Source organism: Perca fluviatilis, chromosome 5 (assembly GCF_010015445.1).
Source record: "Perca fluviatilis chromosome 5, GENO_Pfluv_1.0, whole genome shotgun sequence".
In the NCBI taxonomy this organism is placed as follows: domain Eukaryota; kingdom Metazoa; phylum Chordata; class Actinopteri; order Perciformes; family Percidae; genus Perca; species Perca fluviatilis.
In genome coordinates, this window is record NC_053116.1 from 432,749 (window position 1) to 445,473 (window position 12,725).

At 46.2% G+C, this 12,725-nt stretch overlaps 1 protein-coding gene across 1 annotated transcript in view; it reads right to left on the reverse strand.

Annotated features, from left to right (window-relative positions):
* Positions 1 to 12,725, reverse strand: part of dnmt3bb.1 (DNA (cytosine-5-)-methyltransferase 3 beta, duplicate b.1) — a 63,887-nt gene that overhangs the window by 25,985 nt on the left and 25,177 nt on the right. Inside the window, exons 3-6 of the mRNA XM_039801398.1 lie at positions 1,484 to 1,634; positions 908 to 993; positions 689 to 826; positions 160 to 321 (exon numbers count right to left, since the gene is read on the reverse strand). Of these exons, the coding sequence (XP_039657332.1) occupies positions 160 to 321; positions 689 to 826; positions 908 to 993; positions 1,484 to 1,634 (537 nt within the window). The remainder of the gene's footprint in view (positions 1 to 159; positions 322 to 688; positions 827 to 907; positions 994 to 1,483; positions 1,635 to 12,725) is intronic.

Below are 12,725 nucleotides of genomic sequence, written 5' to 3' on the forward strand. Positions count from 1 at the left end.
AAATTTAACATAGCTGAAAATCTGATAGGACCGAGCATATACTGACAGACTTTCCCTTGTTCGAGGAGTGTAGGAAAACTCCTCGACCAAATAATGTTATCCGATTCTCTCCCCTCCATCCTTCCTCCCCCAAACACACATCTCTCTCACACGTCTTACATTGTACTCCGGCTGGATCTCGGAGCTAGAGGAGGTGCTGATGCTCTGGGCCGAGTCCTTGGAGTCTTGTTCCATCAGCTCCAGACGGGGGGCCTCGGGGACCCCGCCGGACAAGGCCACAGCCACAGCCACAGCCACCCGAGGAGCACCACCACCACCACACTGACGGAGAGAGAGAGAGAGATAAAGAGGGAGGTTTATTAGACTCACATGAATATTTGTGTGAAAGCAAAAGAGAGAGAAAGATCTTTTTAGATCTCATCATCCCTCCTTCATACTGATGTTAACTGTACAGAACGACTCTTCACCTCAGGACAGGCTGTTACAAATCAAATCTACACACACACACACACACACACACACACACACACACACACACACACACACACACACACACACACACACACACACACACACACACACACACACACTGTATTATATTTGGTAAATCAGAATTAGGCCTGAAGAAAGAGATTCCAATAAGGAAGCAGAAGCAGGGAGAATAATGAGTTGATTCCAAAGTGTTTACCAGTAACATGCTGTGCTCCTGTTTGCGGCTCTGTCTGCGAGGTTTGTTGTGTGTGTGTGGCGTCAGACCGGCCTGGAAGATGGTTCTGGGTCGAGGCGTCTGTCTCAAACTCAACTGAGACGCTCCTGAAGTCTTGTCCTGGAAACAGAAAAACACACACTCAGTGGATTTATGAACACGAATTCCCCGAAATCAAGCGTGTCATGTTTGTGTTCATACCTCGCTGTAGGAGTCCCAGGTAGCTTCCTCCTCCTCTGACCTCTTCCTGCTCCTCTTCCTGCTCCCCCCTGAACACTGGTTACCATCTGAGAAGAGTCAGCAGGAGATCAACAGAAGGTTGGACAGATGGGCGAAAAGAAACCCAATATTTCCAAGAGATAACGTGACAGACAGAAAGCAGTAGGAGTGTCTCTGTAATGCAGGGCCTTTCTCAATCTGCCTTCTTGTATGGACTTGTGTCCTCGTGTCCCTGTGAAACGTCGTCTTCTGTGGCCAATGTACTGTCCCAATACACAAGTTCACATTTTGCCAATTCCCAGAAATGTTCACAACACAGCCATTTTACCAATGATGCATTGGTTGGTAACTTGTATGAACTTGGCAGCACCCATATCCCAACATTCATTTTGGCACTCAACAAAACAACGGGACATTTTTACAATTTTCGTCATCTAATTCATCACTAAATTCAATTCAAGTTAAATTGAGTTAATTCTTTGTTACAAACAACTAGCAAGAACGTTCTTCCCATTCTTGGTGTTGAGAAAGACAGTGTTGAGGTGTGTGTGTATGTACCTTGAGGTGAGGCGGCATCTCCGTTCTGCTTGGGGCTGAAGGGGGAGGGCGGTTCAGCCGCGGTCAGAGGGCTGTTCTCATTGATCAGCTCCACGCCACTGTCATTCTCTGATAGGCCCTCAGCTGGAGCCGTGTCTCCGTTTACCGCTGCCTGAGGAGAGAGGAAGACAGAGAACGATATTAAATAACTGCTAGCTGCACACAATAAATCTCCATGGTAACTTAGGTGCCTCTGCTAGGGTGAAACCGAGTCAAGGCTAAATGAAGCCAGGATAATTGGGAAATGCTGGTTTAATCTATCTATCTAGGTTTTGTGAAATAGCCCTGGTGTTAGTAGTTTGGGTTTGTGCATCTTGGTAAACTCTCTTCCATTCATCCTTAGAGATCTCTACATCTATAAACTATAAAGTCTATAAACTAAGCCGATCATTCTTTAGATCCATTTACAATTAGTTTGTATAATGAAGAGATCTGACCGTGCACATCTTCTGTAAATTGTCAATGCTATAAAGTAGATCTTCTCATTTTGGTCGCAAATGCGACCAAAATTTGTAAAGTGCAACTAAGATTTTTCCTAGGTTGCACTGGTGCACCTAACGTCCTCGCATCCGCTGCCTCTCTCCACGAACAAAGCGATGTCGTTTCTATGGATATGGTTTAATGTTGCGTTACATGACCCATTCCTTCTGTAAAGCCGTGCCTGTGTTTGGATCTCTCCTCTTACACTCCGCGCAACCCCGCCCCCATTCACTCACACACGGGCCGGCTCACCTGCAACATGAGAGACGTAGCGCTGACATTTGTCTACAGTTTGAATTGTTAACACAGCTGTATATTAAGTATGAGAGGGAAACCTGTATTGGTACCAGTGTTTCCGCTGGTAATTCTCTGTTATTGAGATCGCCACGGCGAGAAACACAGAAGAAGTTATTGAATGGAACTAACTTCAGTTGGGTGAGTAATGGCGTGTAAGACGGAGCCTGCTGGACCTGGGCGAGAGATCTGACCCATGGCCACATTATCATAGTTCATAAAAATGCTGCGCAGCCAGGAACGATACAGACATTTCATAGCCTACACAAGACGTGTGTAACGCCGCTGACCCGCATTCGACCCGTGCTGGACCCGTTCATAATGAGTCAGCCGTCACTCTGTGAGTAGGCCTACACTTCAGTCCATCCTCTCTCCCTATATGAGCTACTGGGCTATCCGGGTCTGTTATTGAAAACAAGTGAAGGAGCTTTCTCAGAGATATATTATATATATGATATATATTTTTTAAATATATCCCAGGCTATTTATTTCAGATAATTTACATGTGTTACAGCGGTATATTTTCAAATTGGGAAGGAAACCCTGTCTTTGCATTTTATTTTAATCACAATCTGTTTTAATAAAAGAGCTTGTGAAAAGTGGCTTTGACTTAAAACTGAACATTTAGCCCACTTTGTAAAAAGTGCCTGCTATTTCCTGTAGTTCTATAATCACAAACTATCAGCTAACATGCACGACGCTGAGCTATGTTTGCAACTTCACGGCTGTGGATGCTGAACATCCCTCGAAGTGCAATGGACGATCGCTCTGCAAGGAGCCTTTGACGGCTTTTCAACTGGGTCACTTGTTTGCAAAAAGCTCTTGGAGAAATTCCAATACCCACATATTGTACACCTTATTGTACCAGCTAGTATATTGTCTACTGTTACTGCATCACTGATAACAGATACCACTGGTTTTAAGGTTCTGCGCATAACATCTGACACAAAGCAATTTGTTCAAGCTACGTCTTGCATCAGTGGTGAAAAATAAGAGGAAGCATGACTAATTAGAGCTGTAATCTGGCCTTAAAAGTACGGCCCGAAAAGGCCCGAGCCCGACAGAGTTCGGCCCGAGCCCAACAAGTACATTTTGATTGACAGCTTTTTAAAATCCCGAACCCATCTACGCTTCACACCGCGAGCGGGCACACGCACCACTCGGCGGAAAAGGGAGAGAAAGAAAAAAGAGACTGCGCCGCACGCACACAGCTCCTTTGTCTTTCGTAAAAAATGAGTCATTTATACATGTTTTAAAATCATTTATTCATGACTAACAGAGGCTATAGGCCACTTGGAAGTTGGAACAAAGAAACAGGCTAAGTCCTCCAGAGACCAGCCTCCGTTTCACCTCCTCAGGATCCATTTTCACACTAATCAAATCGCATCAGCTGACCGCTCATTTACCATGCAACCCGAAGCGCAAGCCCGAGCCCGGCCCGAGCCGCCCGAGCCCGGCCCGAGCCCGTGTAAAATAATAGAAATTATGACTAACATCAGTCTTTTTGTTGACCAAACAAAAGGTATGAAAACAGAGCTGATAAGACAAATGACTTCAAACCTAGAGCTCCGGGGCATGAATGTCTTTTTGCAACATGGAGCCGACCCCTACCGTCCCTCGGGCCTTGTTTTTATTAATGTAACACGTTCTAGCTCTGCTGCTTTAAAAGGTGCAGAAAACCAACATCAACGCTGCGATGGAGTAAATATATTTAAAACCATTAACATGTCAGGATTACCCGCGTGCCCACCTGGGGTAAACCCTCTGACTCAACACAAACACTGCACAAGAATAACACAGCAGATGATGGATCTGTGAGTCAGCACAGGTAGCCTAAAGGTGAGTGGGAACGCTTTTCTTACAGTTTATCTCTGCATCACTTTATCTCTCACCTCATCCAAAGTGAATAGGAGGCGCTGTGTGAACCTGCCGGGTGCGTTCCGGTGGCAACCGTGCGTGTCTTAGCTCTTGTTCAGACTTGAACTTGCGGCATCCCACTTAAAAGTACTGATTCCACCTAATGCCTCTTTCTGCCCACTCAGATTAGAAAAAAAAAGTACAAAAGATGTACAGATATCAATTTATTAAGGTAACACGAGGGAGATTACACTTGTGTGTGTGTCTAAGTATGTGTGTATATGTACCCTATGTGTGTGGTTGTGTGTGCAAAAGAAAACCAGGGAGGTTCTTTGGCTCAAATGGGGGTACATGTACAGGGTACTTTGGAGTACTGCAGGGGTATGTGAGATTTCTTTGCATAATTACGTAATAAATTACACTATAATAATGATTTTAGTGATAAACTCTTAACATTTAAAATAGCATTTAAGTGTTTTCCAGTTACAAGGTTATTGTACTGCTAGTGGTAGCAATGAGTTTATATAGGCTGTTTTATTTGTACCAAAAATGTTCTGTACTTGGCTGAAAGAATATTTGAAATATCTCAAAATGTTTGAGAAGGACTAGGGATGGCCGATCTGCTTTTTTTGACGCCCGATCCGATACTTGTAGTTGCTCAGATAATAGAGCTGCATACCGTTTTTTTTTGAAAAATTACCTAAGTAAACAAAGTAACTAAAATATGTCTTAAGCTTAATACATTTAACTTAGTGCAGCAAATAAGTCTTTCTCTCCAAACCAAACCAGTTCTCTTTAGGATCCCACCCCCCAACCAAAGGTACCTGCTGGACAACCACAACCAAACTTATGACACATATTGCGATTCATTTAAATAAAGGAGAAATAATAAATAACCAATCTTTGATTTTCTTGTGTTTACCGATGTCGGCTGAAGCGTGGTGTGGAGAATTGGTGTAATCTGCTTCTGTAAAAACAGGGTGACTAAGAAAGATGGACTTTACTTGTTGCCAAGGCAAGCAACAAGACATTCTGTCTCCGTCTTGGTCCTAAAGTGCCGGCATCCAGGCAGTCTGGCGGTGCGTTTGTGGCGCAGGGCGTGTGTGATTAAAGGCGCCGATCACTACAAGCTGATGTAAATGTTCGGAGTAAGGTAAACGGGGTAAATGCAGAGCCCTGATCAGTTAAAAAGTGCCAAAGTGCTCCGATCCAATACTGTGATAGGGACTTCCCTAGGAAGGACTGCGTTAGCACACACTGTCTTAGTGACAGTAGTGGGAGTGTATCTATGTTCCCCAGCTCAATATCCTCTTTGTATGAGTGATAAGAGACCTTTCAAAGGATTTGATGTTCTCAGCAACGTTGTTACCCGGGTCAAATGGTCAGCGTATGTTTCCCTGGGTCAAGATGTTGAAAGTTATACTCCTCAACATACCCTCAAATGTATGGGCAAGAGTTTTCTTGAGTTTAGACAGTAATATCTCCACAGTGGCTGAAGAGATTTTTACTATTCAACCTGCACTTGAAATGTCCATCTCCCTTCATTCTTTTGCAATTTGAACTGCGATGCCCTTCCCAAACTCTTACAGTGTTAGTTTATATCTCAAGACCCACGTACCCTGGGAACATAGGGGGATGATCCCTTAGTGGGTAACAGCTACTGTTGCATTGACACTTTTCTAAGTTAAAACAATTTTTCTCACATAAATCTGTTCTGGTGTGCTGCTAAAACCACAATGCCTTGGTGTTAAATGAATAAGTTAGAACATGCAAATAAGAATAGTTTTTTCTCACTTTTAATTGAACTAAATACAGTGGCGGCTGCTGGTCATTCAAAGAGGGGAAGCTCATTTTTGGCCTACATCATAAAAATTGTCCATTTATTTATATTAATATTATAATAATATATATAATAATAATAATGTAATAATTTAATTATATAATAAATAATAATATAATACAATAATAATATAATTATTATGATAATAATTTATAATATCCATGAGAAGGTTTCATCAAGAGGCATGGCCAGCAGTACATTTTCTTTGTGACAGCACTTCCAGTCAGCCAGCAAACTTTGTCAAACCAGGAGAGCTGAACAGACTAATTATTTTACTGTTACTAATTATCTTTTGCACTAAATCAATCTTAAGTGTTGATCTGGCCTGTGGTTTAATTCTAAGTTTCTCGTCGTAAGGAAGACTTTCAAATGGCTTTGCCAAAATCAGGTCGACAATACTGCCCTGCAAAGGCAAAAGACTTTAACTCGCTAGAGTGTGAAACTGAGAAAAATGACTTTAAAGTTTCTGTTTTGTCCAGACAAAAGTATTACAGGTAGGACTCCCAATATTTGACAACTAGTTGCTATAATGAAGAAATGTTTGTATGCAAAAAAATCTTGAGCTCAAAACTGACCTTTGACCCTTGTTTGGCAGTTACTGTACTCTGCCTTTGTATCATGTGCCAAAAACAAGGAGCCATGCAAAGGCAAAAGGCAGTAACTGATAAATATCAGTAATATATATATATATAATCAGTATTTGCTTGGTGTTCACCATGCTTCATCCATTATAAGAACACCTAACCAGGGTCTAGTCATCTATTGGTTTTCAATTATATAGAAGACTTTTGGTTGTTCCTATTTAGTGCTATAATGATCAGGATAGTGTGGCAACACTAACACAGTTGAACAGTATGACAGATAAGTTACTTTGCAGTACAGTATACAGTATGAATAAATACAAGAAATATTTTCTCAATAAAGATAATTTAATTATAATTTAATACAAAGGTATATTTATTGTTTAACAATAAATATATTATGTTTAACACTTTAGGGCACTGTATCCGTGTCATATTCTTATTAGGGGCTGAGCCCCCCTAAAGGTCTGATCCTAGAACCGCCCCTGATTAAGGGTTAAGGGCCACCAAACTGCGCAAAATGCACAGTCAACAAACTCGACTTGAATTACTACTTTTTAATTCTGAAATAACATTTAGGTTAGCCTACTTTTTTGTACGGACGTTAGCAATAACTAGCTTAGTGCTATTATGGATTTGTGTAAGATTTTACATGAACACCTGCAAGAAGGAAATATGGCTCAACACGTATGGATTGTTGTGGATACAGCACATGACGTGCATTGCTATGGATTATATCTCCATCCATCCATCTTCGTCTGCTTATCCGGTGACGGGTCGCAGGGGGAGCAGCTCCAGCAGGGGACCCCAAACTTCCCTTTCCCGAGCCACATTAACCAGCTCCGACTGGGGGCTCCCGAGGCGTTCCCAGGCCAGGTGGGAGATATAATCCCTCCACCTAGTCCTGGGTCTTCCACAGTCCTCCTCCCAGCTGGACGTGCCTGGAACACCTCCCTAGGGAAGCGCCCAGGGGTCATCCTTACCAGATGCCCGAACCACCTCAACTGGCTCCTTTCGATGCGAAGGAGCAGCAGCTCTACTCTGAGCTCCTCACGGATGACTGAGCTTCTCACCCTATCTCTAAGGGAGACGCCAGACACCCTCCTGAGGAAACCCATTTCGGCCACTTGTACCCTGGATCTCGTTCTTTTGGTCATGACCCAGCCTTCATGACCATAGGTGAGGGTAGGAATGAAAACTGACCGGTAGATCGAGAGCTTTGCCTTCTGGCTCAGCTCTCTATTTGTCACAATGGTGCGATAAATTGAATGTAATACCGCACCCGCTGCACCGATTCTCCGACCAATCTCCCGCTCCATTGTCCCCTCACTCGCGAACAAAACCCCAAGGTACTTGAACTCCTTCACTTGGGGTAAGGACTCATTCCCTACCTGGAGTAGGCACTCCATCGGTTTCCTGCTGAGAACCATGGCCTCAGATTTAGAGGTGCTGATCCTCATCCCAGCTGCTTCACACTCAGCTGCGAACCGATCCAGTGAGTGCTGAAGGTCACAGGCCGATCATGCCATCAGGACCACATCATCTGCAGAGAGCAGCGATGAGATCCCCAGCCCACCTAACTGCAACCCGTCCCCACCCCGACTATGCCTTGATATCCTGTCCATAAATATTACAAACAGGATTGGTGACAAAGCGCAGCCCTGGCGGAGGCCAACCCTCACCTGAAACGAGTCCGACTTACTGCCGAGAACCCGGACACAGCTCTCACTTTGGTCATATAGAGATTTGATGGCCCTGAGAAGAGACCCCCTCACCCCATACTCCCGCAGCACCTCCCATAGTATCTCCCGGGGGACCCGGTCATACGCCTTTTCCAGATCCACAAAACACATGTAGACCGGTTGGGCATACTCCCAGGTTCCCTCCAGGATCCTTACGAGAGTGAAGAGCTTGTCCGTTGTTCCAGGACCAGGACGGAATCCGCATTGTTCCTCTTCAACCCGAGGTTCGACTATCGGCCGAACCCTCCTTTCCAGCACCTTGGAGTAGACTTTACCAGGGAGGCTGAGAAGTGTGATACCCCTGTAATTGGCACACACCCTCTGGTCCCCCTTTTTAAAAAGGGGAACCACCACCCCGGTCTGCCATTCTTTTGGCACTGTCCCAGACTTCCACGCAATGTTGAAGAGGCGTGTCAACCAGGACAGCCCCTCCACACCCAGAGCCTTGAGCATTTCTGGACGGATCTCATCAATCCCAGGGGCTTTGCCACTGTGGAGTTGTTTGACTACATCAGTGACTTCCGCCTGGGAAATTGACAACGATCCCCCATCATCCTCCAGCTCTGCCTCTAACATAGAGGGCGTATTAGTCGGATTCAGGAGTTCCTCAAAGTGCTCCTTCCACCGCCCTATTACCTCCTCAGTTGAGGTCAACAGTGTCCCATCCTTACTGTACACAGCTTGGATGGTTCCCCACTTCCCCCTCCTGAGGTGGCGAACAGTTTTCCAGAAGGACCTTGGTGCCGACTGAAAGTCCTTCTCCATGTTTTCTCCAAACTTCTCCCACACCCGCTGCTTTGCCTCTTTCACGTCAGAGGCTGCAGCCCTTTGGGCCCTTCAGTACCCTGCAACTGCCTCCGGAGTACTCTGGGATAACATATCCCGGAAAGACTCCTTCTTCAGTCGGATGGCTTCCCTGACCACCGGTGTCCACCATGGTGTTCGTGGGTTACCGCCCCTTGAGGCACCTAAGACCCTAAGACCACAGCTCCTCGCCGCAGCTTCAGCAATGGAAACTTTGAACATTGTCCACTCGGGTTCAATGCCCCCAGCCTCCAAAGGGATGCACGAAAAGTTCCGCCGGAGGTGTGAGTTGAAAGTCTGTCTGACAGGGGCCTCCTCCAGACGTTCCCAATTTACCCGCACTACCCGTTTGGGCTTACCAGGTCTGTCCAGAGTCTTCCCCCACCCCCTGACCCAACTCACCACCAGATGGTGATCGGTTGACAGCTCCGCCCTCTCTTCACCCGAGTGTCCAAAACATACGGCCTCAGATCAGATGAAACGATTATGAAATCGATCATTGACCTTTGGCCTAGGGTGCTCTGGTACCAAGTACACTTATGAGCATCCCTATGTTCGAACATGGTGTTTGTTATAGACAATCCATGACTAGCACAGAAGTCCAACAACAAACAACCACTTTAGATCAGGGAGGCCGTTCCTCCCAATCACGCCTCTCCATGTGTCTCCATCATTGCCCATGTGCGCGTTGAAGTCCCCCAGCAGAACAATGGAGTCCCCCACTGGAGCCCCATGCAGTTCTCCAGTCAAGGTCTCCAAGAAGGCCGAATACTCCGAACACTTGTTTGGTGCATATGCACAAACAACAGTCAGAGTTTTCCCCCCCACAACCCGCAGGCATAGGGAGGCGACCCTCTCGTCCACCGGGGTAAACTCCAACGTAGCGGTGCTCAGCCGGGGGCTTGTGAGTATCCCCACACCCACACGGCGCCTCACACCCTGGGCAACTCCGGATCCAGTCCAGGAGTATGGTTCCTGTTGGAAAGCCTGTCCACGCCCCCTGCAGGTGGACGGTGTTACCGCAGAGCTGGATGGTTCATCAGTTACTTTTCAAGTGTCCCCCATTCATGCACCAATGGAGAGGTATCAGATCTCAAATGCCTTCACTGCTGATAGCTTGTGCCTCTCTGAATTTTCCTACCCAGTGGCTTCCCTACAAAGGAAATACAAGCATCTGAGAGAGCTCCCCCTAGCTCCAGTGGATCGGGCTCAGCCATTGCTTCTCATTGGGTCTGATATGCCACAACTACTTACGCCCATTCAACCAGTGCGCACCGGGCCATCTGGTAGCCCCATTGCTGTGTGCACTAAACTAGGCTGGTCCCTTCAGGGTCCGACATCACTCAACCAAGACACGGTGACTGAGTAACAGTGCCTACACCTGGCCACAACACCGGCTGAAGAGCTCGTCCGGAATGTTGAGCGCCTTTGGCAGCTGGACACACTTCCCTACAGCGCTAAGGTGGTCACCCGTTCCAAGCAGGATCAACAAGCCCTCACTCCACTCCAAACAGCTACAACATGGGTAGACATCAATAGCACCCTGCGCTACGCCACACCGCTGCTCTGGCGTGCCCCGGAAATAACCCTTCATGCTCCCAAAGAAGCTGTCCTGCCCAGTCTTCGCAGCACAGAACGCAGACTCGCAAGAGACCCTAAGAAAGCAGAGTCCTACTGCAACGAGATACAGAAGCTAGAACAGGCTGGATACGTGGCTAAGATCTCATCAGACCAAGCCGACCAATCCACCAGGTCCTGGTATATTCCCCACCATATGGTCCACCATAATGGTAACCAGACATACTTCCTCTGGAGCCTGATTCTTTGATCGGAGTCAAGTCCATATCTACCGCCTCAACCAGTTAAATCGTGGGAGGTCACATCCTACCGTTTCAGTTCCAGAACCGAGACTGTGCGTAGAGGTAAGCCCCACCAGATCTAACCGTTAGCGCTCCACCTCCCGCACCAGTTCCGGCTCCTTCCCCCAGAGAGAGGTGACGTTCCACGTCCCCAGAGCCAGCGTCTGCTGCCCGGGTCTGGTCCGTCGAGGCCCCTGACCTTCACTGCCCCCCGTGAGGCAGCGCACCCGACCCCAGCGGTTCCTCCCACAGGTGGTGGGCCCATGGGCTGGAGAGATGGGACCAGACGGCCACCAGACGCTCGCTGACGAGCCCGCCATCTGGGCCTGGCTCCAGACGGGCGCCCCGGGCTTCCTCCGGGCAGGGTCACTCCATCTTTACCTCGGTCACTCATAGGGTTTTTGAACCATTCTTTGTCTGGCCCCTCAGACAATTATATCTTCCATGGATTATATCGGATTGCATGGAAAGGTAGGATGTCTGTGTATTTAATAATTGGTTTTCGGCGTCTGATGTGAGGCTCCGCCAAGTGAGGAGGTTTGTCAGCATCAACGTTAGCGCTACATGACACAGATTAAATTCAGCTAGCTCTGGGCTGTCACTGACACTGACAGATCTGAATCATCGCCACTTTATTTCAGAGATATGTCGTGTGTATGTTATGTGTTTTGGTGACAATTAAAAGCAGCACACTTTGACAGTATGACAAGGCCAGAGTACAGTAACCTCACGGTGGCACAGTAACATCTCTCTTGATGCCTGGCTAAACAAAGTCAGAACACCTTAACTCAACTTCAGCGTGCCGGAACAAAGGCAAAGAGCCCTAACAGCTGTTACGGCGTTCTGCTGTGGTTTCTCGTATGGTTTTGGATGTTACGGTTGTCATAGCCCTTTATTTTCTCGTTAAAACAATCAAATTGACTCACAACATTTATTCACGTGATAAAGGAGGTCTCAAATACCCCAAAAGTGAACTCATTTTTGCCCAAATATGATGTTACAGCGTTTTGCCTTTGTAGGGCAGAATATTAGCATTGTCTGCCATCGTGTGCAGTTTGCTAGCTAGCTGGCTAGTTCACCCCTATAATACTAGCCTAGCCTACTGTATGAATGAATGAATGAATGAACAAACGATCTAACAAAACAATATTAAACTCGAAGGAGGAAATGTGGGAATTAGGTTAAACTGAAACAAAGAATGTGGTGTATAATTGTATGAAATGTATGATGAAAATTGGCTAGAAATTTCGCCAAGCAAATACCAAGAAATAGGTTGCAGCAGTTCGTCTTTCAAATAGACTTTCAAAATCCGCGATGGGACTGAGCTGAGCACTGCTTAAAGTTGAACAACTTCGGTGACTTTTTATAGTACAAAATGGCAAAAGGAGATACAGTCCTTCGACAAACCCTCCAATCATCACGCAGAAGCCCAGCGTCCAAGCCAGCCCACTGCTCCATTGACCCCCAGAGACGCTGAGCGTCATCGCAGCATTTATCCAATGACCGTCTAGTTTCGAAACATTGAAAAAAACTGCTCAAAGCAGTCCAATTGAAGCCAACGGACGCTAGGCTTCAACGGGGAAATGCACTGAGAAGCTACGAGAATGTATGAGAAGGAAATCGAGTCAGCCAATTCTGAACCAACTCGTCTTCGAGATTAACGTATTCTAACGCATTTTAGTCTATAAAATGTTAACACAATAGTACATATTTGACCATTACATTTTAGACATTTTAGGGGAAGCT